The sequence below is a fragment of the Geotrypetes seraphini genome, chromosome 3 (assembly GCF_902459505.1).
Source record: "Geotrypetes seraphini chromosome 3, aGeoSer1.1, whole genome shotgun sequence".
Classification (NCBI taxonomy): domain Eukaryota; kingdom Metazoa; phylum Chordata; class Amphibia; order Gymnophiona; family Dermophiidae; genus Geotrypetes; species Geotrypetes seraphini.
The window spans coordinates 169,396,928-169,422,676 of NC_047086.1; the positions used below are offsets into that span (position 1 = coordinate 169,396,928).

The 25,749-nt window shown below is 43.1% G+C and overlaps 1 protein-coding gene across 2 annotated transcripts in view; it reads right to left on the reverse strand.

The window, feature by feature from the left end:
* Positions 1-25,749, reverse strand: part of LOC117357548 (pantetheinase-like) — a 54,394-nt gene that overhangs the window by 19,949 nt on the left and 8,696 nt on the right. Inside the window, exons 2-5 of one of the 2 annotated variants that reach the window (XM_033938314.1) lie at positions 24,296-24,459; positions 20,338-20,468; positions 16,420-16,612; positions 7,822-8,113 (exon numbers count right to left, since the gene is read on the reverse strand). In XM_033938314.1, the coding sequence (XP_033794205.1) occupies positions 7,822-8,113; positions 16,420-16,612; positions 20,338-20,468; positions 24,296-24,355 (676 nt within the window). In that variant the 5' untranslated portion in view covers positions 24,356-24,459. Of the gene's footprint in view, positions 1-7,821; positions 8,114-16,419; positions 16,613-20,337; positions 20,469-24,295; positions 24,577-25,749 lie in introns of those variants that run through there. The other variant, XM_033938313.1, reaches the window with a different exon arrangement.

Genomic DNA, 25,749 nt, shown 5'->3' on the forward strand with positions numbered 1-25,749 from the left:
GTTAAACAATTCCTGCTGAACCAGAACATACGCAGGTAGGGCTAGTCTCAGTTAGGGCGCTGTTCTTTGACCAGAGGTCCATCGCGTGAGCGGACTGCTGGGCACGATGGACCACTGGTCTGACCCAGCAGCGGCAATTCTTATGTTCTTATGTACCTGAAAACTAATCAATCTTGTCTACTTAGGGCCTCACGCTCCTCTCCAGGCCACCCATCAAAGCCTACTAAGCTTGTTACCTACTGGCAGGTGTAATATTTCATCTCATCCTAATATTGAGAAATGGCAGCGATTAAAACTCTTCACATGTTTGATCAGCCTAACCCCTCAAGCTTTCATTTGCTGTGACCTCTTTCTAGGACTTCCTTTCCAGCAAAATATGCTCATCTCATTGATACACCTCAAAGTCTTTCTCGTATCCTAAGCCTCATCTCCTGAGGCTCACAATTCAGACTTTTGCACCACTTTTATATGCCTCCGCTAGACTCTCTTCCAACTGACATCTTTTGAAGGCATAGCCCCCCAAATTAGACACTCTGCATAAAATTTTCTCAAGTATGTTAACTTCCAACTTTAAGAACATAAGAATAGCCTTACTGGGTCAGACCAATGGTCTATCAAGTCCAGTAGCCCATTCTCACGGTTGTCCAATCCAGGTCACTAATTCCTGGCCAATACCCAAGGTGTAGCAATATTCCATGCTATCAATACAGGGCAAGCAGTGGCTTCCCCCATGTCTTTCTCAATAACAGACTATGGACTTTTCTTCCAGAAACTTTCCAAACCTTTCTTTAAACCAGCTACGCTATCCGCTTTTACCACATCCTCTGGCAACTCATTCCAGAGCTTAACTATTCTCTCAGTAAAAAAAAATTTCATCCTATTGATTTTAAAAATATTTCTTTGTAACTTCATCAATTGTCCCCTAATCTTTGTAATTTTTAATGGAGTGAAAAATCGATTTACTTGTACCCATTCTACTCCACTCAGGATTTTATAGACTTCAATCATATCTCCCCTCAGCCATCTCTTTTCCAAGCTGAAGGCCCTAACCCTTCTAGCCTTTCCTCATACGAGAGGAGTTCCATCCCCTTTATCATCTTGGTCGCTCTTCTTTGAGCCTTTTCTAGCACCACTAAATCTTTCTTGAGATATGGAGACCAGAATTGATTGCAATACTCCAGATGAGGTCGCACCATGGAGCAATACAGGGGCATTATAATATTCTTAGTCTTGTTAACCATTGCTTTTTTAATAATTCTCAGCATCCTGTTTGCTTTTTTGGCCGTCACCACACATTGGGCAGAAGGTTTCATCATATTGTCTACAATAATACCCAGATCTTTTTCTTGGGCACTAACCTCCAAGGTGGACTCTAGCATCCGGTAACTGTGATTCAGGTTATTCTTCCCAATGTGCACCACTTTGCATTTGTCCACATTAAATTTCATCTGCCATTTAGACACCCAGTCTTCCAATTTCCTATGGTCCACCTGCAATTTTTCACAAGCCGCATGCATTTTAACAACTTTGAAGAGTTTAGTGTCATCTGCAAATTTAATCACCTCACTCGTCGTTCCAATTTCCAGATTTATGGAACTCTTTGCCTTTCTAAATTCATGGAATTACTAGTACGTTTCCTTTTAACAATCAGCTTAATATGTAGCTTTTGTTTTAAATCGACTGCTTGTGGAGAATTGCAGTTTGCTAGAGATTCAGGGCCAGATTCTCAAAACTCACTGGTAAAATCCGGCGGGTCGATATAGTGGCTGTAGTGGGAGCAATTTTTTTCTTTTACTAACGAGTCTCGGCATAATAGCATGCAAATTATATGTACACTATTAGTGCAGAGAATTGCTGGTAAAAGGGGGGAGTTGAGAAACTGTATCTGGTGCTTTCTCGGAAAAGTAATCGCTAGGTACAGCAATAATCTCTGGGTCCCTTAGTTCCACCCCCCCCCCCTACTCCATATCATTTTACTCATATCATCTTTTTGATACACCACAATGTCTTTCTCGTATCTAAGCCTCATCTCCTCAGGCTCACAGTTCAGATTTTGCACCACTTTTATATGTAGAAACTGTAGAGCAAGCCTGGTCTCTATTCAAGGGCACAGTGCAAGAAGCACAACATATGTACATCCCCATATTTAGAAAAGGGTGCAAAAAAAACCGAACAAAAGACCCCGCATGGATAAACAATGAGGTGAAGAAAGCAATAGGAGACAAAAAAAAAATCATTCCGGAAATGAAAAAAGGACCAGACTGGGGAAAACTGGGATGAACACAGGAAAGGCCAAAGAGAATGTCACCAAGTGGTTAGGAGAGCGAAAAGAGAATACGAAGAGAGACTGGCCAGGGAGGCAAAAAACTTCAAATCATTCTTCAGATATGTTAAGGGGAAGAAACCGGCGAGGGAGGAAGTAGGACCGTTGGATGATGGAGATAAAAAGGGAGTGATAAAGGAGCAAAAAGAGGTAGCTGACAGGTTAAACAAATTCTTCTCGTCAGTCTTCACAAGCGAGGACACATCCAATGTACCGGAACCCGACGTGATCTTCCATGGTGATCAAGAAGAAAAACTGTCGGCAATAGAGGTGAGCCATGAGGATGTCCTCCAACAGATAGATAGATTGAAAAGCGACAAATCACCAGGCCCAGACGGAATCCACCCTAGGGTACTAAAAGAACTAAGAAATGAGATAGCGGAAATACTCCAACGAGTTTGCAACCTATCCTTGAAAACTGGAGAGATACCGGAGGACTGGAAGATAGCAAATGTTACACCTATCTTTAAAAAGGGGTCAAGAGGAGACCCGGGAAACTATAGGCCGGTAAGTTTGACATCGGTTCCAGGCAAGATGGTAGAAGCACTGATAAAGGACAGCATCTGTGAGCACATCGAAAAAAATGGGCTGATGAAAGCGAGCCAACATGGCTTCTGCAAGGAAAGATCATGCCAAACAAACTTACTGCACTTCTTCGAGGGGGTAAACAGCCATTTGGACAAAGGGGAACCTGTAGACATCATCTACCTTGACTTCCAAAAGGCCTTTGACAAGGTACCCCATGAGCGGTTACTTAGGAAGCTGTGGAACCACGGGGTGGAAGGGGACGTACACAGATGGGTCAAACACTGGTTGGCAGGCAGGAGACAGAGGGTTGGAGTGAAGGGTCACTACTCGGGCTGGAGGAAAGTCACGAGTGGAGTTCCGCAGGGGTCTGTACTTGGACCGCTGCTGTTCAATGTATTTATTAATGACCTGGAAACAGGGACGAAATGTGAAGTTATAAAATTTGCGGATGACACTAAACTCTGTAGAAGGGTCAGAACTACGGAAGAGTGTGAGGACCTACAAAGGGACCTAAGCAAACTGGAGGAGTGGGCGAATAAATGGCAGATGAAATTCAATGTAGAGAAATGCAAGGTCATGCATATAGGGAGAAAGAACCCGATGTTCAGCTACCAAATGGGGGGATTAGTATTAGAGGGAAGTAACCTTGAAAGAGATTTGGGTGTACTGGTGGATACAACAATGAAGTCAACGGCGCAATGCGCAGCAGCCGCGAAGAAGGCGAACAGAATGTTGGGTATTATTAAAAATGGTATTACGACCAGAACAAAAGAAGTCATCCTGCCGTTGTATCGGGCAATGGTGCGCCCACACCTGGAGTACTGTGTTCAGTATTGGTCACCGCACCTTAAGAAGGATATGGCAATACTTGAAAGGGTCCAGAGGAGAGCGACACGAATGATTAAGGGCATGGAAAACCTTTCATACACTGAAAGATTGGAGAAGCTGGAGCTCTTCTCCCTGGAAAAGCAGAGACTCAGAGGAGACATGATAGAGACCTACAAGATCATGAAGGGCATAGAGAAAGTGGAGAGAGACAGATTCTTCAAACTTTCAAAACATAAAAGAACAAGAGGGCATTCGGAAAAATTAGAAGGGGATAGATTCAAAACAAATGCTAGGAAGTTTTTCTTTACTCAGCGGGTGGTGGACACCTGGAATGCGCTTCCAGAGGATGTAATAGGGCAGAGTACGGTACTGGGGTTTAAGAAAGGATTGGACAATTTCCTGTTGGAAAAGGGGATAGAGGGGTATAGATAGAGGATTATTACGCAGGTTCTGGACCTGTTGGGCCGCCGCGTGAGCGGACTGCTGGGCACGATGGACCTCAGGTCTGACCCGGCAGAGGCATTGCTTATGTCTCCACTGGACTCTCTTCCAACTGACATCTTTCTGAAGGTATAGCCCCTACAAATTAGACACAATCATCCAGGGAAACAATCATAAATGCCTCCAGGCCTTGTATAAGGGTAAATTTAATAAAATGTTACGTTTATTATTCTCTCCCACCCAAAAACTTTAAAACAAATCCTACCAGACTATGTTTTCCACTGCAGATTTTCATTGTACTAAGACCTTGACTGTGTTTTGTACTTCATCTGCTTTCCTATAAAGGGTAATTATATAACTAGGTATCTACTATGGTTCACAGTCATTCTACTATAGGTGCTAGTTATGGTCCCTATTGAAACTTATTCTATACAAAGAGATTTCTTTTCTTGGCAGAAAAAGAACAAAACATTATTATTATTATTTTTTTTTTTTTGCAACAGACTGGCTAACCTACCAAAGAAGGCTTTTGATCAGAATAATTGGGAATGGTAAACAAAGCCCCCCCCCCCCCCCCGTAAGAGCTCATATAAGTAAAATATTAAATACCTCTGCACAAATGGGGAAAGGGGCAACAATTGGAATACAGTGCATACCAGTCATTTTCACTCACGTTTAAGTCGGATTCACTTTGGATCCAATTACCAGGAAAACTGCCAACTTTCTCACTATGCCAGGTCACAACCTTGCTGAACAGTGTAGGTCAATGACACCCTCTCTACCAGTCCAGTTTCAAAACTGTTTACTGGGCATATCCCCAATGAGGTGGGTACTTCAATGCAATCTCTTCAACTATTGAGCAATACTTTGTCCTTCAAGCATGTTGCATCCCCTCCCCTTCCCTCTTTCTGTCATGAACTTGGTTAGACAGGCAGAGTAGCAGAAACACAACCAGAATGATGATGTGGGTTATCCCAGAGGTCTCTAAGGGCTGCCATTGGCCTTGCACTGGATAACACTAGTATATATTTATATCTGTAATATGGGAAATAAGGTTCTGAACCTCATAGGCACCAAAATGGCGGGGGGGGGGGGGGCGCACAGGAGCCATGGCCTCTCCCAAAATTGCCACTTACTTTTATCCCTGGTGGTCCAGAGATGCAGTGGGCAGGAATGAGCTTTCCTTGCTCCTGCCCCGCTGCTGACCCGGTCGGTCGCGGCTGGTTTCTTCTGCCGCTGAGCAGCAATGAGCAGGAGCATGCTTTGGTGCTCCTGCTCGGCGCTCAGTGGCTTCTTTGACTGGCTCCCACAAATTCTTGCAAATCATGAGAATTCATGGGAACCAGTCAAAGTAGACGCTGAGCTCCCGCTATAATTCTTTTAAAAAAATAAATGTTAAAAAATAATCTGGTCAATATTTAGCCATAGTTTTTTTTTTTTTAAATGCTGCCCTCTATAGGCAGAATTAGAACATAAGAACATAAGAACTGCCATCTCCGGATCAGACCCATGGTCCATCGAGTCCGGCGATCCGCACACGCGGAGGCCCAGTCAGGTATACACCTGATGTAGTTTTAGTCACCCATATCCCTCTATGCCTCTCGTAAGGAGATGTGCATCTAATTTGCCTTTGAATCCTAGCACAGTGGATTCCTTAATAACCTCCTTTGGGAGAGCATTCCAGGTGTCTACCACTCGCTGTGTAAAGCAGAACTTCCTGACATTTGTCCTGGACTTGTCCCCCCTTAGCTTCAAACCATGTCCTCTTGTCCGTGTCGCGTTGGACAATGTAAATAATTTATTTTCCTGCTCTATTTTATCGATGCCTTTCAGTATTTTGAAAGTCTCAATCACATCCCCTCGCAGTCTCCTCTCTTCTCAAGGGAGAACAGTCCCAGTTTCTTGAGTCGTTCCTCATATTCCAAGTTCTCCATACCATTTATTAGCTTTGTTGCTCGTCTCTGCACCCTCTCCAGCAGTTTTATATAGGTTTTATAGGTTGGGAGACCAATGTTGGACACAGTATTCCAAGTGTGGTCTGATCATTGCTCTATAAAGCGGCAATATAACTTTCTCCGATCTACTCGTGATTCCTTTCTTTATCATGCCCAACATTCTATTTGTATTCTTTGCCGCCGCCGCGCATTGTGCCGATGGTTTCAGGGTCCTATCTATCAGTACACCCAGGTCCTTTTCTTGTTCGCTCTTACCCAGAGTTGCACCTGACATTCTATACTCATATTCCTTGTTCTTACTGCCTAAATGCATTACTTTGCACTTTTCCACATTAAATTTCATCTGCCATTTCTCCACCCATTTCTCTAACTGACACAAGTCACTCTGGAGTACCTCACTATCCTTCTGCGATCTGATTGCCCGGCATAGCTTTGTGTCGTCAGCAAACTTGATGATCCCACTGGATGTTCCTTCTTCTAGGTCATTTATGAAAATATTAATTAAGATATATATGTTAACACTTTTTATATGGCCAATATTACGATCATTGTGAGCAGGTTCACTCTGTATAAAGAGGCTTTGCTCAAAGGATCCTTTTCCCATTACATACATGTTGGTTGTAATTAACTAATGTTCAATTATATAGACAATCTTTTTACACAATTCTTTATACTTGGAGATATTCACGATATTATCATACACTTATACCTCCAAGTGACAATAAACTTATACCAACACTGTTAGCTTATACCAGTATATATGATCTTCAGAGCCTGAGTGCCACCACTCCACCGCTCAATTAAACTTTCATAGCGGCAAGCTTTACGTGCCAGATCGTCATAGGCTCACTTTAAATTTTATGAAAACCTTATATAATAAGCATTATAGCACAAAGTGAACATAAAAGCCCAGATTCCATAAACGGCGTCCCGATTGTAGGCAGCGGTAGGCATCTTACCACTGTCTAACCAGCCAATCAGGACACTTTTTTAAAAAAAAAGCGTCCCGAGACAGGCTGCCTACATTGGAGGCACCTCTGGGAGGAAGGCGCGCAAGCCCACCTAAGGCTAGATGTGGACGTGATTTGGCTCAGAAGTAGCCTTAGGCAGCCTACATTGTAAGTAGATGCGGCCACTGAGCTTATCGCAGCAAGGGATCTCCCTGCTGCGATAAGTTTAGCGGCCGCAACTGCAACTGCCCATCCCCTCCAAAACGATCGTGGCAGGAGGGATGCCTAGTCCCTCCTGCCCGACACCTCCTCCTTAACAATCACCGCAGTAGGGATGGCCAGTCCCTCCTACCCAGCAACCCCCCCCCCCCCCCGTAGATCGCCAGCAGGAGGGATGCCCAATCCTTCCTGCCGGAACCCCCCTTCCCCCCAGTAGATTGCCGGAAGGAAGGATACCCAATCCCTCCTGCCAGACTCCCCCCTGTAGATCGTGGGCATAGGCGCAATATAGGACGCCCGTCGGCTTCTGAGACCAGATGTCCTATGCAGAATCCAGGCCAAAGTGTATTATATAAGGTTTTGATAAAATTCAAAAAGAAAAATTTAAAGTGAACCTATGATGATCTGGCACATAGAGCTTGCCGCTATGAAAGTTTAAATGAGCGGTGGAGTGGTGGCACTGAGGCTCTGAAGATCATGTACAGTATACAGGTACTGGTCTAAGCTAACGGTGCCGGTATAAGAAGTTTTCTGGTCACTTGGAGGTATAAGTGTATGATAATATGGTTGCAATTACCTGTCATGCGCATGCTGGTATTGTGAAGATTGGATGCCAGAAAATTGACTCCCATTCCCGCAGCCCATGCTGAGTGGAATTCAATAGCAGACAAGTGCGGCAGGACATTCATCCATGCTGTTGGGAAGAGGATTGTATCCACGTTCAGTTTGCTCACTAGGGCAACAGCCGGATCATGGAACAGGATGTCAAAACAGATGAAAATGCCAAACTTTCCGAATGGTGAGTCAAAGATTACAAGATCTGGTTCTGCTGGTTGGTTAAACTGTTCTTCAAACATAAACAGGTTATACTGAAAAAAATATATATATATATCAGCAACAATTAATTCAAATGTACTGCAAATCATATATGCAACTAAAGATTCAACTATTTTAGAAGATAAGTCATGCAACTCTGTTGACCATCTCCTTTCCTATTTATTTGCATTTACAGTAATTTAGTTCGAAGGTACTGTTTAGATAGATTTACATTGTTATATTTAATATCTTTTTAGGTTCACAAAAATCAAACCAAGTTGCAACAAAATGATGTAATAATTTCATCATAATAATCAACTCTCTTCGCAATCCACACATTATGGCATTTTGTTCCATTACAATGCAACTAACCCTCCTCCCTCCTCCCAACCACCTTTCTCCAATTTAAGAATACCAATTATCCAAGGGAGAAAAGAAAGAATGCAGGCTGTACTGATAGTTCAGAATTCTGCTTCCGGCTGTGGGAGTAAGTGTCCCAAAAAAGGATCCCAGATTTGTTTAAACTTAACGCCCCTCAGAGACGTTATATCTGAGATTCCATATCATTTCATAGTTAACATACAAACCAGTTGATTGCGCCATATTCATATGTGGATTTCTCCTGAGAAATTAGTCTAAAAGTAGGTGAATTAGGAAAAGCCAAAGATTTATCAGCACCCCCCTGTACATCACAAAACCAATAATTTAACACACCAGGAAAACACAGCATTCACTTTTCAGTCCAAACAGCCAACAGGTTTTGTTAAATGCTGTCTATAGGTTTTTTAAAAAATGCACATATTCAGCTTCACATTGGTGGTTATTTTAGAATCACTACGAGCATTTTAGAACTGGGATCTTTTCCAGATAAGCCCCACCAAAAAGTTAACCCCCACCACCCAAAAAAAATTATAAAAAAGAAGCGCGATCTGTAGAAAGTAAAGTGGGGGGGTTCCCCCCATGCCCCCCCCCCCGTTGGAGCCCTTAATAAATGGTCGACAGTTTATCCTACTTTTTTATAATGTTAAGCTTCATATCCTCTTTTTTATAATCTTTTTTGGGTGCTCCGACGGGGGGTGTGGGGGGAACCCCCCCCCCCACTTTACTTTATACACATCGCGCCGCGTTGTGGGGCCGTTGTGCTGAGAACTTCACTGGTTAAGGTTGCGTGCGCTGGCAAAAGGTGGCGGGGCTTAACTTTCGGCGCGTCCCTTTTTCCATTAGTGGCGGGGCTCATCTGGAAAAGATCCTAGAACTGCACAAACTAGCTGATTCCAGAGCAACAGTGTCCGACATACAAAGTCATAGTTTCATGCCCTTGGTGACTATTTACTGGAAAAAACAAAAGTAAAGAATCCTTCTTAGCGCTTAACTTCTTTGGGACACATAGATGCAATTTATCCTGCAAAAATATGGGCCCAGGACAAACATTTAAGCTTGAACTGAGCTCTCCCTAGTGCAGCTTCTCTAAATGGGAAGAGATATGGAAGACCATTTTCGATATAACATCTAAATCTGAATTTAGACATTTTGTGGAAGACACACTAAAATCCAGTGCCAAACATGCCCATTTTCAAAACTGCTAATCATCTAGCTTGTTTTAAGTAACTAGCCACACAGACATCCCAAGCAAAGCAGTAGGGCACCTTAGGTCGGGTTACCTCTTTTGGGCATCCGGATGGCTTTTCAAAACCCGGCACTTTGTCCAGGTTTTGAAAAGCTGGTGAGATCGGGGCCGGGGCTAGAGTATATCTGTGCATGCGCAAATGCATTCCAGCCCTGGCCCAAAAGAGATGAGGTTTGCGTGGGGCTGGGTTTGGGGGGTGGAATGGGATGAAGCTGGGGACGAAATGGAGCGGACCGGGGGCAGAAAGGGGCAGTCCCAAGGCAGAACAGGGCAGGGTTTTTTTGTTAATCCATCTAACAATAAACAATATGATTTGAATTTCTTTACAAACTGTAGGTCCATATTTATTGTTTACATTATTATTTGCCCCTGTAATTTTTTTATACAGGGGCAAGACTACAAGAGATCTGAAGACCAGAATGTGTTAACACAAGTCAAATCTGAAACGGAACTGAAGTTCAGAGGTCATAGTAGAACACTGTGCCTTGTTTCAACACAGATTTCAGGATTTCCGATGCCTTGCTATTGATCAGAAGCCTAAGAGGAGGAGATAGGGTAAAAAGACTTAAACAAAAAGAACTAAGGTAGATTTACCTCTTGAAAAGTATGCATCCATATGGATTAAACACAGTAATGGATTGGTCAGTTTTCATTTAACTTGTTTCATTGACATAATGGTTCCGTTGCCAGACGAGTGAGGGAGTGTTTAAACCAATGAGAACACAACTACGTCACTCACCTTACTCTGCAAGTGTCAGCGTTCAGGCTATTATAAGCGCCATTTTTAAAATGCACTTTTATGGTTACAGCATATGGTGTGTTAACGCTAATAGTAAGTACGATATTTTTACTTTAACTGTTGTAATTATGGCATCCATAGCCTAATATTTCTTTCTGTCTTCAGTTGTTGCCCAATTTGTAAACCCTAAAGAAGCCGCTTGCTAGCAGCGAAACGGGTCCCCATTGGACATATACTGAATGGGGCTATATCGGCAGATTTTTCAATGCCGTGTTGACACAAGTTAAAGCAAAAAAGATATGTGCTTGACTTACAACTATTAACGCTGGTTGTGATTGTAAATCATAAAAGATGTTAATTTCCACATATTGATTCTCTGCTACATATTTCCAGTATTGAACTATAGCATTGAGTGTCTAGAACCGCTAATACTAGCTGAGACCCAAAATAGTGTTTTCTATGGTGTTATATGCACAAACTGATTGGTATCAGTAAAAAAAAAAAATATATTCTCACATATAAAAAAAGAAAAGTAAAAAATTAAGATAAAAAGGATATATTTAAATAATATTTGAGTAGTGATAATTTATTAAATTGTCAAAGTAGGTCATTTTTAATACATGAAGGTTTTGGATCGATGAAAGATACCCATGCCACAACTCCCTATATGGATAATATATTTATGATCCTTGGAGTGGCAATTCTGAGATTCGTTCCTTCATTTAGATATCTATTCTCCATTTGATTAACTTTGTGTAGATCTGAATTGTTTTTTGGTTAATCATTTTCATCTTTTCACCCTCCAAAACCCAGCCAAAATTTTCTGGATCCAACTGTACAACACAACAGTAGCCCTTATGCCTGCAGGTGTCACCTATATGTTGGTACATTGGGATATGGGTGGATTTTGGAAGGCTCACAGATTAGACCATATACGGTTAGAGTGGGGTATGGGCTCAAGTCCCATCTCTGTGGCTAACTTCACTGACCACCAGGATACTCCAGAAACCTGCTTGCTGTTATACTAGAACTGGCCATAATATCTGAAGGTATCATACAGGCAGGTTTGTACTGTTTCATTCATATCTTCGTGGGGTAGGAGGGGCTCAGTGACCACTGGGGGACTGGAGGGGGGTCATGTTTACATCCCTCCAGTAATCATCTGGTCATTTTGGACACCTTTTTGGCACTTATTTATTTAACTAGTATTTTAGCCCGTTACATTAACGGTTAGCCCGTTACATTAACGGGTGCTAGAATATATGACTGTGTGTCTTTATTTCTGTCTCTCTCTCCCTCCTGCTGACTGTCTCTCTCCCTGGCACCCTTTGTCTGTCTGTCTTTCTGTGTCTCTCCCTGCCCCTATGTCTTTCTTCTTTTCTTTCTATCTATCTGTCTCTCTCCCTGCCTCCTATGCAGCAGCATTTCTCTCCCACCATTTCCCTGTGCAGCATCCACAGCAGCATTCCCTCCCCCTCCATTTCCCTCCCCCCACATCACTTCCCTGTGCAGCAGCAGCGTTTCCCCTACCTCCCCTTTCCCTTCCCGCGGTCTGGCTGGCTCCCTTAGTCCCTTACCTCCCCCCCTTTCCCTTCCTGCGGTCCCGACAAACTGTGTCCTTAGTGCCCCAGTGCCTGCGTACTGTGTCCTTAGTGCCCCCAGTGCCTCCTTCCTGTGTCCTTAGTGCCCCAGTGCCTCTGTCCTGCTTAGTGCCCTCAGTGCATCCTATGTCCTTAGTGCCCCCAGTGCCTCCTTATGTCCTCATCATTATCTTCCAGATTTTGTCCCACCCCAACCCCCATGCCAGCCTGCCTGCCTGCCTCCCATCCCCCTGAGCAGCATTTTTCCATGGAAACTCCCCCCCTCCCGATGCCAGCCTGCCTGCCTCCCATCCCCCTTCCATTGAACCCTCCACCCCCATGCCAGCATGCCTGCCTACCTCCCATCCCCCTAAGCAGCATGTTTCCATGGAAACCCCTCCCCGATGCCAGCCTGCCTGCCTTCCATTGAAACCCCCCACCCCCTCTGATGCCAGCCTGCCTTCCATTCCCCTTCCATTGAACCCCCCCACCCCCCCATGCCAGTCTGCCTGCCTGCCTCCCATCCCCCTGAGCAGCATGTTTTTAACCTCCCCCACCCCCCCGCCGACCCTACCCGGCACACCAGAAACCCCCATTAACCCTCCCAGCCGACCCTCCCACCGCTACATGGCCGACAAACTTGGCAGCTCCAGCAGCATCCCAGGCACACTAAACACGCTGCTTCGGCTCTTCTACTGGCCTAATTTCCTCTACCGCATCCCTGATGACGTCATCAGCAACAATCAAATTTCAAGAAATCGTGTTTTTGGATATAAAGGTTATGAAGTGTCAACAGTTGCTATTGACCACTATTCATCGCAAACCTACAGATAGGAATAGTCTGCTATGGTTCCATAGTTTTCATCCTATGGGACTGAAAAGGAGTCTGCCTATAAGCCAATTTCTTCGCCTTAGAAGACTGTCATTTGTTGGATGAATTCCTAATTCAGGCGAAAGAGATGAAAGCACGGTTTTAGCAGCAGGAATACCCCAGAGAAGCTGTGTAAAAGGCGTATTTAAAGGCCAAATACACCCAACAGGAGTTATTGTTGCAGGACATCCTGCCGTTGTATCGGGCAATGATGCGCCCGCACCTGGAGTATTGTGTTCAGTATTGGTCACCGTACCTTAAGAAGGATATGGCAACACTTGAGAGGGTCCAGAGGAGAGCGACACGAATGATTAAGGGCATGGAAAACCTCTCATACACTGAAAGATTGGAGAGACTGGGGCTCTTCTCCCTGGAAAAGCGGAAACTCAGAGGAGATATGATAGAGACCTACAAGATCATGAAGGGCATAGAGAAAGTAGAGAGGGACAGATTCTTCAAACTTTCAAAACATATAAGAACAAGAGGGCATTCAGAAAAATTGGAAGGGGACAGATTCAAAACAAATGCTAGGAAGTTTTTCTTTACCCAGCGTGTGGTGGACACCTGGAATGCACTTCCAGAGGACGTAATAAGGCAGATTACGGTACTGGATTTCAAGAAAGGATTGGACAAATTCCTGCTGGAAAAAGAGATAGAGGGGTGTAGATAGGGAGCTACTGCGCAGGTCCTGGACCTGTTGGGCCGCCACGTGAGCGGACTGGTGGGCATGATGGACCTCGGGTCTGACCCAGTGGAGACATTGCTTATGTTCTTATGACAATCATGAAGACAGGGAATCCATGGAAGTGGCAGCATTCATTCAGAAATACTCCATACATGCCAACAAAATTAAACAAATAATTTTAAACCATTGGCACATAGTAAAACTGGCGAACCCAGAGGTGGGTGACAGCCCCATATGATCTTTAAGAGAAATAAAAACATAGGGGAAATTGTTAATTATTTTATTATGAGAGAAATAGTCCCCAAAATTCGAGGGTGTCACTCCCCCTGTGGCCAATGTCAGTGGTGTCAATTTACAAACCCGGGGGAAACATGGGAGCACCTGGATAATGGCAAAATCTATAAAGCTAGGTACATTACTGATTGTAGTTTTTCGCACGTTATATACCTTTATCCAGTGTCCATGTCCTAAGTTATATATAGGCCATACGACTCGTGCTATTAAAGTTAGATTAACAGAGCATAAATCGTGAGTGCACACACAGAATTAAGTGTTCCCTTTGGTACGTCACTGGAAACTATGTCAACATACTTTAAAAGACCTTAAATGGAGAGTTATGGATATGATCACTGTTGGGTGGGAGGGAGGAAATATAGAGAGGATCCTTAATATCAATGAATTGAGATGGATGTATAATTTGAACTGCATAGCTCCATATGGGTTGAATGAAACTTCGGACTGGATGGCCCAGGTAGATTCTAACTGAAAATAAGGGGTTTTAATTCTATTCAGTTAGCCTGCTTGATCTTTTCCGGTTTTTAAACTACTTGTCTTCGGTTATGATTTGGACTTTGTTCCATTATATTAATTAGTCAGCTGTTTAACTGGGATCCCTATTGGTGAATGCGGAAGCTGTACTCTGCCCCGTTTCAGGGCTGATGTCATGGGTTTTTTCCTTCTTCAGGGTGCTGCTGAACGCCATGGCCATTTTAGAATGCCAGCAGAAACATGTACTAAGTAGTAAATATGATGTAAGGTAAGGGCTCCCGTATTGGAATTGTTTCTCCCTTTTCTGTGTTACATTTTATGAAATAAGGATAGGGAGATAATGCTGTACATTTGTATGTTTGCTTTGTTGATTCCCCCGTCCTTGAAAAAGTATTGCGAAACACGTCAGCAAGGGGATATAAACTACATATAAAGCTAAGTCAAGATCTGTATTAACTATATTTATAATAATCTGAAAAGTATTTATTGAAAAAAAAAAAGAAACAAAACACTTAAAATGCTAGGCTGGGAGTAATGAGGATTTCTACCACCATGAAAATCCCTAATATGCCTGTGCATTGTTGCTTAGATTCTGATTTATAACACCATCTGAGGAAAAAGTTTTTTATTGGCATTTTCAAAACAGACAGATGTCTATCTTTTATTTTTTGAGAATGACCTATGTAGACGTTTTGGTCCTTAGTATGTTTATCTTTTTTGGCCATTTTCAAATATAAAAATGTCCACATGAAAAACACACAAAAACAAGTTTTTCTGACGTACCGAACTACCTTGTCTGAAAGACCTTCAGCTATCGCAGCATGGGAATCCCCATCAACTGAGCCGGTTTTGGTGCAGTCCTTCCAGCTCAGCTGATCATGGATTTCCTATCCATGATCAGCTGAATCGTCAGGGAGAAAAAAAATTATTGCTTCTTCCCTCACACCCACTGATCCTCTACACCCCTTCCTCTGACAATCCCCCCAATATCTCCACACCTTCTGAGATATCCCCCCAACATCTCCGGACCCCCTGACATCCGCCTAACATCCCTGGATCCCCCCAACATCCCCGGACCCCCCCCCCCAGTATATGTCAACACTCCCGTACCTTCCACTGACAAATAGATGAAGAAAGCCCACTTCTTCTTGCCTATAGGGCTACGTGCTCAGAATGTTGGTCCTTCCCCCTCTCAGTACGTCTTAGGATGCAGTGGGAGGAGCCTAAGGTCCTGCTTGGCGTCTTGGGGTGCTGTTGCCTCTGCTTCTTTCATTTCATGAAACTTAGGTGGAAAACCCTAGTTTTAGAGTCAGAAATAGGAAGGCTTGTTTCCTCATCTTCCCACATTGGGTTTAAAGGAAAATGAAATAAACAATAGAATAAAATAAATGGAATGTCTGGTAAATTAGTGATTCTTCAACTTGTTCTGGGGGACCCCCAGCCAGTTGAGTTTTCAAGATATCTCTAATGAATATGCATGAGGCAGATTTGCATGCCTGTCACCCAGGACAGGTTCAAGAACCACTGTGGTAAACAAAATGAACAAAAACCAGGCAAATAGAAATGAAATACTGAAATGATTTTGTTTTTCTGGAATTTTCTGAAAACTTATTTATCTGAAAAAAATGTATTACCCTCAGCATTATGTGGATCATTATAAATCAGCATTAAAGTGCATTCTTCTTTGTATTGTTTAGTATATAGGCAAGACAGACAGACAGACATAACAGCAGTACAGCAGTTCTCCTTCCCACGTTCTAGTTTCAAGTTTAATTTTATTTGATATGCCGCTTAAAAAGCTGAAGCAGTTTCCATACAAACTGTATATAATTATATTTTAAAAAATAAAAATAAAATAGGGGTAATGAACCAAGTAATTATTTAAAACACAAAGGACTAATATACATGACACAAAATGAAAAAAAAAAATGGTGAAAGGATACATCATGAAATAAAAAGGAAGGGAATGGGGCAAACCAAACGGGAATGGGGCAAAGGAGTAGAGATGGAGATGAAAGAAAAGAGAGAGAAGAAGGAGAAAAGGAAAAGAAAAAAAAAACATATTATATTACATTACATTCTCTATTACCTTGTGGTAACGTGTAATCAATTTTCCATCAGAATCAAAGACAACAGCAGTATTGTAGTGGTAATATCTATTATTGGGACAGCTGGGATCATTAGTATTGCATTTTTTTTTGTCTCCCATGTTTGCAACTACATATATATGGTTGCTCTTTGCCATACAACTCAGTCTTTCCTGGACTGGTGCCCGACCAAACCTAATGTATTGTGATAAAAAGAACAAATTAATAAGGGTTTTTATCAGTTCTGAACATGAATTCCAAACAAGAATACTGTTTAAAATGCTAATTTCAACCAAAGGTTCACAGTTGGAAATGAGATCGACTCAACACAGACACATACATAGCTGCACAGATTTTTCTAGCAACCCAGTCCATCCATTTTCCAATTACTCTATTCTCTAACACCCTGTCGGTAGATTCATATAGGCACATTTTCTTTTAAAAAGAAATACTTTATAATAACAGGTACTATAGCACTCAAGCCCATCTTCTGGTTGGCCCCTCCTAGACCACACAAGAAAGACTTCCCTCTGGCTCCTGCTTCATATCCCTAGAGCAACATCGATTGCCTGAAGTAGACATGAACTGCCAGATTCTATATATGGTACCCTAATTGTGGCCACCTAGAAACATCCCCTCACTGTCCCCACATTTTTCATCCCTGTCTCCTCACAGTCCCCATATTCTTAATTTTCTTCCCTGCATCTCCCCATTCAAAGCAAAAAAGAGGATTTTATGTTACTCTAGTCTAGCCTAATACACCACCAATCTCCTCTGTAATTAGAATGCACCTGTTACTGTAAATGACTCTCTAAGAAAAATAAAATCAGTATACAGTTAATGCTAGCAGAAAACACACACATACATAAAACATACACACATAACACAAATACACCCTCATACAGAATATAATAAGTGTAATCACAAACTAAAAATTGAAATTTGTAGACAAAAGTTAACTGCCAAGAAGCCAGACTCTACATTCACTGCAACACTACAGAAATAGGCACATGTCCCCTAATACTATGCAAAACAAATATATAAAGATAAAGATTGATGCAAATGTGAAAAAAAAACAGATGAACAACAATCACCACTTCATAAATTAACAAATAGAAATTTTAAAAAATGGAAAATAAAATATAAATGTATTAGTCCAATAAAATGTTTTTTCAATTAAATTTCAGAGGACAAAACCTCCTTCTTCAGGTCAGTACAGTATTCTGCTATTATGGTATCCTGTGATGACCTAAGGAAAGGTGTTTTGGTCTCCAAAAGTTAGTGAAATGTATTAAAATTAATCTAATAAAAATATTACCTAATTTCCATTTTCTATTTATAAGCATTTATCAATACTGCTACAATAATACTTTATCCTAAAGCAAAAGAAAAATGTATTTTTTCTACCTTTGTTGTTTCTGCTTTCCATATTTTCTCTTCATTCTCTTCCTTCCATTCAGCATCCACACTCTTTCTATGCCCCTTCCATCCACTGTCCGCTCTCTTTCTCTGCAACTTCCAGTCATTGTTGGCCTCTCCCCCTTCCATATGGCATCTGCCTTCTTTCTATGCTCCTTCCATTAACTCATTGCCCTCTCCCCCTTCCATCCAGCACCTGCTCCCCTCCATTCAACTTGTGCCCCCTCTCTCCTTTTTACATGATATCATTCCAGCTTCACCCCTCTCACCATTTTTTATCTCTCCTCTCACTTTCTCCACCTTCCCGTCCCACCATTCTCTGGCATCTCCTATGCTCTGGCATTTGACCCCTTCCATTTCTGCTTTCCTTCCCCCACCCCATCCCACTATCTGGCATCTCTTTCCTTTCCTCCCTTCAGGCATGGTATCTGTCTCCATAGCTTCCATTTCTTCCTTCCTTCCCTCTCTATGCTGCAGCCCCTGGCACCTTTCCCCTCCTTTATCCTTTCCTTCCCTCCCTCCCCCATTTCCTGATCTTCCTTCTACACTGTCTCCTTTACCCCTCCATCCCCCCAATTGGATGTGACATTTCTCTCCCCCTCCCCCCCATGGGTACCTCGCTCTCTCTTTTTCTCTCTCAGGACATTGCAGAAGGAAAGCTTCAGCTTGATTCCTGAGGTCCTAAGTAAATCTTCAATTTGGTTGGGACCTCAGTAGTGCCAGCAACTATCATACACTACCTGCACTGACCCGGAAGCTTCCCCTCTGCTGCAAAACAGGAAGTTTACAAGAGAGGAGAAGCATCTGGGTCAGCAGCAGGCAGTGGGTGGAAATTGCTGCCACTGCCAGGGACCCATTTAACATGAAGGAGAGATGCAGATCGTAGGAAACATGGCAGTAAGCATTGGAACTCAGGGAGATCTTCCCCATTGCTGTGGCAATGCCACAATAATGGTCTTCATTCCCGTGGCACCACCACAGAATGGTCTATCATTAGTGCTGTATTCCCAGGAGATTTTTCAAAGTTCTCCTCATTACCACGGTAATCATTCCATGTAGCTCTCTAGTAGGTTGTTTTGATTATTAGGATATTGAAGACCAGTCTTATTCTGGGTGATATATCAAGATATGTCTAGTATATAAATAATAAATACATTTGGAGGGGCATAATCGAAAAGGACGTCTAAGTCCATTTTCGTCTAAGTCGCAAGTCGTCCAAAGTAAAAAACAGCCTAGGACACATTTTCGAAAAATACATCCAAAATTTTTTTTGTTTTGAAAATCATCTAACTATAACGTCATGCCGATCTGATCGTCCAAGTCACTAAATCATCCATCTTTATACTATATTCTCGTCAAACTTTTCATCCAAGTCAAAAACGCCTAGAACAAGCCCTGTTGGACGTGGGAGGGGGGTCTGCAAAGTGATGCACTGCACACCCAGACATGCCACCTAAATAGTGGGGTACCTTACAGGGCACTTCTATGAACTTCACAAAAAGGGTGCCATGTCTTCTCCTCACTACAGCATCCTTTTAGGTCATGGTGAGTCTCCCAAACCACCTCCAGAATCCCCTAGACCCACTTATCTACCACCCCAACAGCCCTTATATCTGCAGGAGACAGTTATATGCCAGTAACAAAAGGTTTTGGGGTGTATAGAGGAGTGCACATGTTTAAGGATCAATGCAGTGATTACAGGGGCTTATGGGCATGGGTCCTCCTCTATATAGGTCTCTAACCCCCCCCCCCCCCCAGACAACTTAAGCCACCTCTATGCTGGATGACTAGGCTTTCCTATGCCAGGCGCCAGGTGATGGTCTGAAGGCTGAATTTTAAAGGTGTGATTATTAATATTTATATGGGGGGGTGTGGGGGGGGTCGGTGATCACTGGGGTAGTGTGTGGGGGTCTGTTTTATGTGTTTGCAGTGCTTATCTGGTGAGTTTAGGTGGGTTTTTGTGACTCAGACCATGTTTTATATGGTCTAAGTCACAACGTCCAAGTTCCGTCGATCCTGGGCTGTGTAACTTTCGGTTATACATGCTGTACTACTAAGTCTAAGCCGGCCCACGTCCCACCCAACTCCCGCCCTTGACACTCCTGCTGAAATGCCCCATTTAGCTATGGTCGTTCAGCGGCACTATGAAGGCCTAGGTCGTTTAGAAATACGTCCAAAACCCGGTTTGATTATTGGCACTTGGACGTCTTTCGTTTATGATCGTCCAAGTGCCGACTTAGGCTGGTTTTTGGATGTTTTTCTCTTTCGATTATGAGCCCTATACTGTATAAACAATTGCAAATTCCATTGTAGTCCTGTCCTTGGGAATGCTTCTTCATACAGCAGAGCAACTTATACATACGTATATTAGGCACACAATTTTATAATGGGTCTTTTCTATATCTAAAGCATTGCAGTACCCATGAAAATGCCTTAGAAAATGATTCTCACCCACTGCTGCTACTTGCAATTAAACCATAACTATTTTTCATAGTCCATACCTTTGGGGATCAGTGCACGGAATCCAATTGACCTGTGGATCTGGGATATCTTCCAGATATGGAAAAATAGATTCTCTTTTTAAATTCCAGCCATAAATGCCATCTTCTGGTGTCACGATTATATGTGCCCCCTATTGTGCATAAAAATTGACAATCTTATTTATAGATGCTTCCATGCTACATGGCAGTGTTTATATTCAGTAGGCCCACACGTAAAGACCTAGAGCCATAACATAATAAACATGATAAAGTTTGAAATTTGTCTCCTTTGTAAAATTGTGAAGCAAAAATTATCTCTTTCCATATATTTTATATACTGTAATATAAACACATACATACAACATAAGCCATTTGCCAATCTGTCTGTCTGCTGTCTGTCTATCTGTGCTACAGAATGAGCAACACACCCTGCTCCACTGCCTCACAAACCACATCTCCCAAATACTATTGCTCATTCAATATACACCTTACACTCCCCCTTCACCTACCAAACAGGCTTTACTCCCTCATACATCACCCATTCCTATGTATTCTTACCACCCACCACGCCGTCAAAAATTTCAAAGACTAGGGGACACTCAATGAAACTGCAGGGAAATACTTTTAAAACCATTAGGAGGAAATATTTTTTTCACTCAGAGAATAGTTAAGCTATGGAATGCATTGCCAGAGGTTGTGGTAAAAGCGGATAGCGTAGCTTGTTTTAAGAAAGGTTTGGACAAATTCCTGGAGGAAAAGTCTGTTATTAAGACATGGGGGTAAGCCTCTGCTTGCCATGGATCGGTGGCTTTGAATGTTGCTACTCTTTGGGTTTTGGCCAGGTACTAGTGACCTGGATTGGCCACCATGAGAACGGGCTACTGGATTTGATGGACCATTGGTCTCACCCAATAAAGCTATTCTTATATTCTTATGTTCACATACCCTATATATTTCCACCCGTCTTCCACAAATCCTATGCCTCCCAATCTGCCACAAGCTACACAGTAAGTAATCCCCTTACTTACCGCACTTCACTTCAAATTAGTACAACAGTTTTCTGCTCCTTTCCTACCTCTTCTTGGATGTGCTATGAAAAGTGAGGGTATTTTATTCATAGCAAGGAGAGCTATTTTTTCAGTGGAGCTTTTCCCATGAATAAATAGCAATGGACCTGCATTAAAAAGCTTTGAAATTTTTCCCTCAATAATGTTTTAGTAACTCACAAGTATGTATGTCTGTATAGTCATTAGCCTTTACAAACTGTATCGGGTCCTTACAATAGTGTTCCCTCTGTTCAACAGCTGATTGCCTTTTTGCACTAACAGGGTGCATGATTTTCACTCTCTCATTACTATCAAGATGTTAATCACAATTCAAACTAAAAATCTGATATACTTAAGGGATTTCCCATGAGTTTTCCATTTTTTTTTTCCCCACAGAAATTTGCTATGAAAATTTGCTCACAAGGAAGAAAAAAAGATAGCACTCATGAGCTGTAGAATCCTACTTAGTGCCAATTTTATTTCGAAAACAGCCTGTGAACATAAGAGCATAAGAGTTGCCGTAATGAGTCAGACCATAATTATTGTAATGGGGGAGGCCACAGGGGCCGTGGCCTCCCCAAAAATTGCCAATTATATGTGCCACTTTTATCCCTGGTGGTGCAGAGGTGCAGCGGACAGGAGCAAGCTTTCCGCACTCCTGCCCGCTGCTAACCCAGTTGGTCATGGCTGGTTTCTTCTGCCACTGAGCAGCAATGAGCAGGAGCGCGCTTTGGCGCTCCTGCTCAGCATTCAGTGGTATCTTTGATTGGCTCCCATGAATTCTCGTGAATCATGAGAATTCATGGGAGTCAATCAAAGAAACCGTTGAGTGCCGAGCAGGAGCGCCAAAGCGCGCTCCTGCCCGCTGCACCTCTGGACCACCAGAGGAGGAGGGTGCAGAGGGAGGGAGGGAGGGAGGGTGGATGGGTGCAGAGTCTGACAGGGGGAGGGGGTAGCTGGGTGCAGATTCTGATAGGTGGTAGGGGGTAGCTAGGTGCAGAGTCTGACAGGGGGGCTGGGTGCAAAGGAGTATGGAATTGGGAAGGCAGGGAGGACAGATGCTCAGGGGTTGGGAAAGATAGATACTGCATGTACTGAGAGAGTGTTGGGAAGGACAAATGTACAATGGATAAGGGGGTCCTGGATACACAGTTAAGAGCACAGACAGAAGGAAGTGCAGCCAGAGACTGGGAAAGATGGTTTGAAAACCAAAATCACCAGGTAACAAAGGTAGGGGAAATGATTTTATTTTCAATTTAGTGATTGAATTGTGTCAGTTTGAGAAATTACATCTGCTGTCTATATTTTGCACTGTTCAGGAAGAAATGCATTTGTTTCTATTTCTCTGGGGGTTGTACTGCATGCAGAGTCTTGCATCTTAGGGTTTTGTTTGTATCTCTATAATAAAACCCTAAGCCGCGCATGCGCACTTCTACTTGCGTGTTCCGTATGTCCATGGCCTGAAGAAGTGCGCGTGCGCGACTACAACTGCCCCACACTCGCAGCACTGTTTGCATTCCAGTGGCAGCAACTGAGTGGTGGAGAGCAGCCCCGCTCCGCCCGTTGACCATCCACAAACCTCCCAGCTCCAGCGCATAGGCAGCACCAGTGGCAGCAACTGAGTGGTGGAGAGCAGCCCCGCTCCACCTGTTGACCCTCCACAAACCTCCCGGCTCCAGCGGCATAGGCAGCACTATAATCACGTTGCTTCGCGCCCTTCTACTACCGATTTCCTCTGCCATGTCTCTAATGACATCATCAGAGACAGACGCGGGAGAGCAAATCGGCAGTAGAAGGCTGTGAAGCAGCATGTTTAAAGTGCTGCCTACGCGGCTGGAGGCCGGAGGTTTGTCAGCGGTGGGAGGGTCAGGCCAGATCGAGCAGGACAATGGCAGTAAAAGAAGGAGGAGGGACCGAACGGAGCAGGGAAGGGTAAGGGAAGAGAAGGTAAGAGAAGGGAAAGGGGGGTGGGGGAAAATGCTGCTACTGCTATACAGGGACTTGGAGGGGAAGGGAAATACCGCTGCTGCTTCTGCACAGGAAAGAGGGGGGGGGGGATAGGAGGGAAATGCTGTTGCTGCTGCATAGGGAAGTGGGATGGAAATGCTGCTGCTCAGGGAAATGGGGAAAAATGACAGACAGACAGCGGAAGGGAGGGAGACAGAAAGAAAGAAAGACACAGGGGCAGGGAGAGGGACAGAAAGACAGACAGAGAAAGGGGGCCAGTGAGAGAGAGAGAGTCAGTGGGAGGGAGAGACAGACAGACATATATTCTACCACCCGTTAATGTAACGGGCTTAATGACTACATAATAAAACCCTAAGTGGCGCATGCGCACTCCTACCTGCGTGTTCCGTATGTCCGTGGCCGGAAGGAGTGCACATGTGCGCCTACAACTGCCCCACACTCGCGAAGGGAGAAGATACAGAAACAAAGAAAGACTGACAGACAGCCAGGGAGAGAGACAGTAAGATAGGGGGCCAGTGAAGAGACAGAGACACACAGGGGGACAGAGACAGAAAGAAAGGGGGGCAGGGAGAGAGATAAAAAACATAAAGTAAGAAAGAAAGAAACGCCTCAGCGACCCATTGTGCTAAAAGTCTACACATCTATTCTAGCACCCGTTAATGTAACGGGCGTAAACACTAGTATAATAATACTTTTAGTTTGTGGTCCTGTATATGCATAGGGGTTATCTGCATGTGTGACCAAGGCCAGGTGTTCTAATAGGAATGAATGCTGAGAAACATGTATGCTTTGCATAGTTTAATTCTGTGGTTAACCATTATGTACTGTTTTTTTTCCATGTTTCAAGGCATTTTGAGCAATTTTCTGTCACGTTCCCTTTGCAAAATAATTTTTCAAGTTAGTGCACTGCCTTCCAGGTGTGATAATTTATGCAAAAAGTATGAAAAAAATCAAATAGGTGTTACCTTTTGTGCTGCTTCTACGACTGCTTTTTCCAAAATATCTATGTTTTTGTTCATCTGCATCAAAGCTTCTTCAGGAGTGACAGGATTTTCAGTGACATCTGGCAGTATAACAGTATGTTCATATACAGCTGCAATATAGGTATCCAAGGCATGAGTCTTACAGACTACAAGAAGGAAAATGAAAAGGTAATGAAGTAGCTGAAAGGAAAACATGACTAAAAGGTGCAGTCGCTGAGAAATGAATGTGTTGATTTCATATACCGGTAATCCAATTCTTAGTGGAACAAAGTCCATCTGTTATCAGTTCCACTCAAGGTTTTATTAAGTGCTGTGCACATTATCATCGAAAGCTGAAAAATCCTTCATGCCCTATTTCAGACAAAGGGGTCATGAAAATGGGAAACTTTGTGCAAATTTCTATAACTGAGAGGAAGATTCTCAAAACTTACCATGGCCTTAATGGTATTCCTGTTTCAGACGGTTTAGCAACATAGTAACATAGTAACATAGTAGCTGACGGCAGATAAAGACCCGAATGGTCCATCCAGTCTGCCCAACCTGATTCAATTTAAAAAAAAATTTATTTTATTTTTTTTAATTTTTCTTCTTAGCTATTTCTGGGCAAGAATCCAAAGCTTTACCCGGTACTGTGCTTGGGTTCCAACTGCCAAAATCTCTGTTAAGACTTACTCCAGCCCATCTACACCCTCCCAGCCATTGAAGCCCTCCCCTGCCCATCCTTCACCAAATGGCCATACACCGCCACAGACCGTGCAAGTCTGCCCAGTAACTGGCCTAGTTCAATATTTAATATTATTTTCTGATTCTAAATCTTCTGTGTTCATCCCACGCTTCTGTATTTTAGTGGCTAAATCTTCTGTGTTCATCCCACGCGTGCATGTATTTTAGTGGCTAGTTATCAAAACGGCTAACCGCTTGTCCTTTTCTGAGTTTTCAAGCAGTCTCTGACTCTGCCATCCAAATGAAGTACAACAAGGTCATTAATATTAAAATGGGCTCATTAGTATTCAAAGGAGCACTCCAGGCGATTCTCTAACATCACCCTGTGATTCCCCAAGTTTGGTGCCGGCTTTTGGTGACCAAAACTCACCGACTGCTCCAGGGGTGCTGGTACTGTTTAAATCGCATCTCAGGCATGTTTCTGGCTGCGGCTCATGATAAAATTTGATATTAAAAATAAATAATAATAATAATTACTAGATTCACATAAAGTAGTTTGGTTTATTGGGGGGTTTTTTTGGTTGGGTTTATTTTTTTTTTTTGGGGGGGGGGGGTGAAATCAAAAGCATGCATAGATTGTGCTCCAATAAGGCACACATGTGCCAATCGCTATCAGCAGCATCTCATCACATGTAAATTTAGTGTCCCTTTATAAACCTCCGTGAACCTCATTTGCATGTGTGGTTTTTTGAGAATGACCCAGATGTAACAAA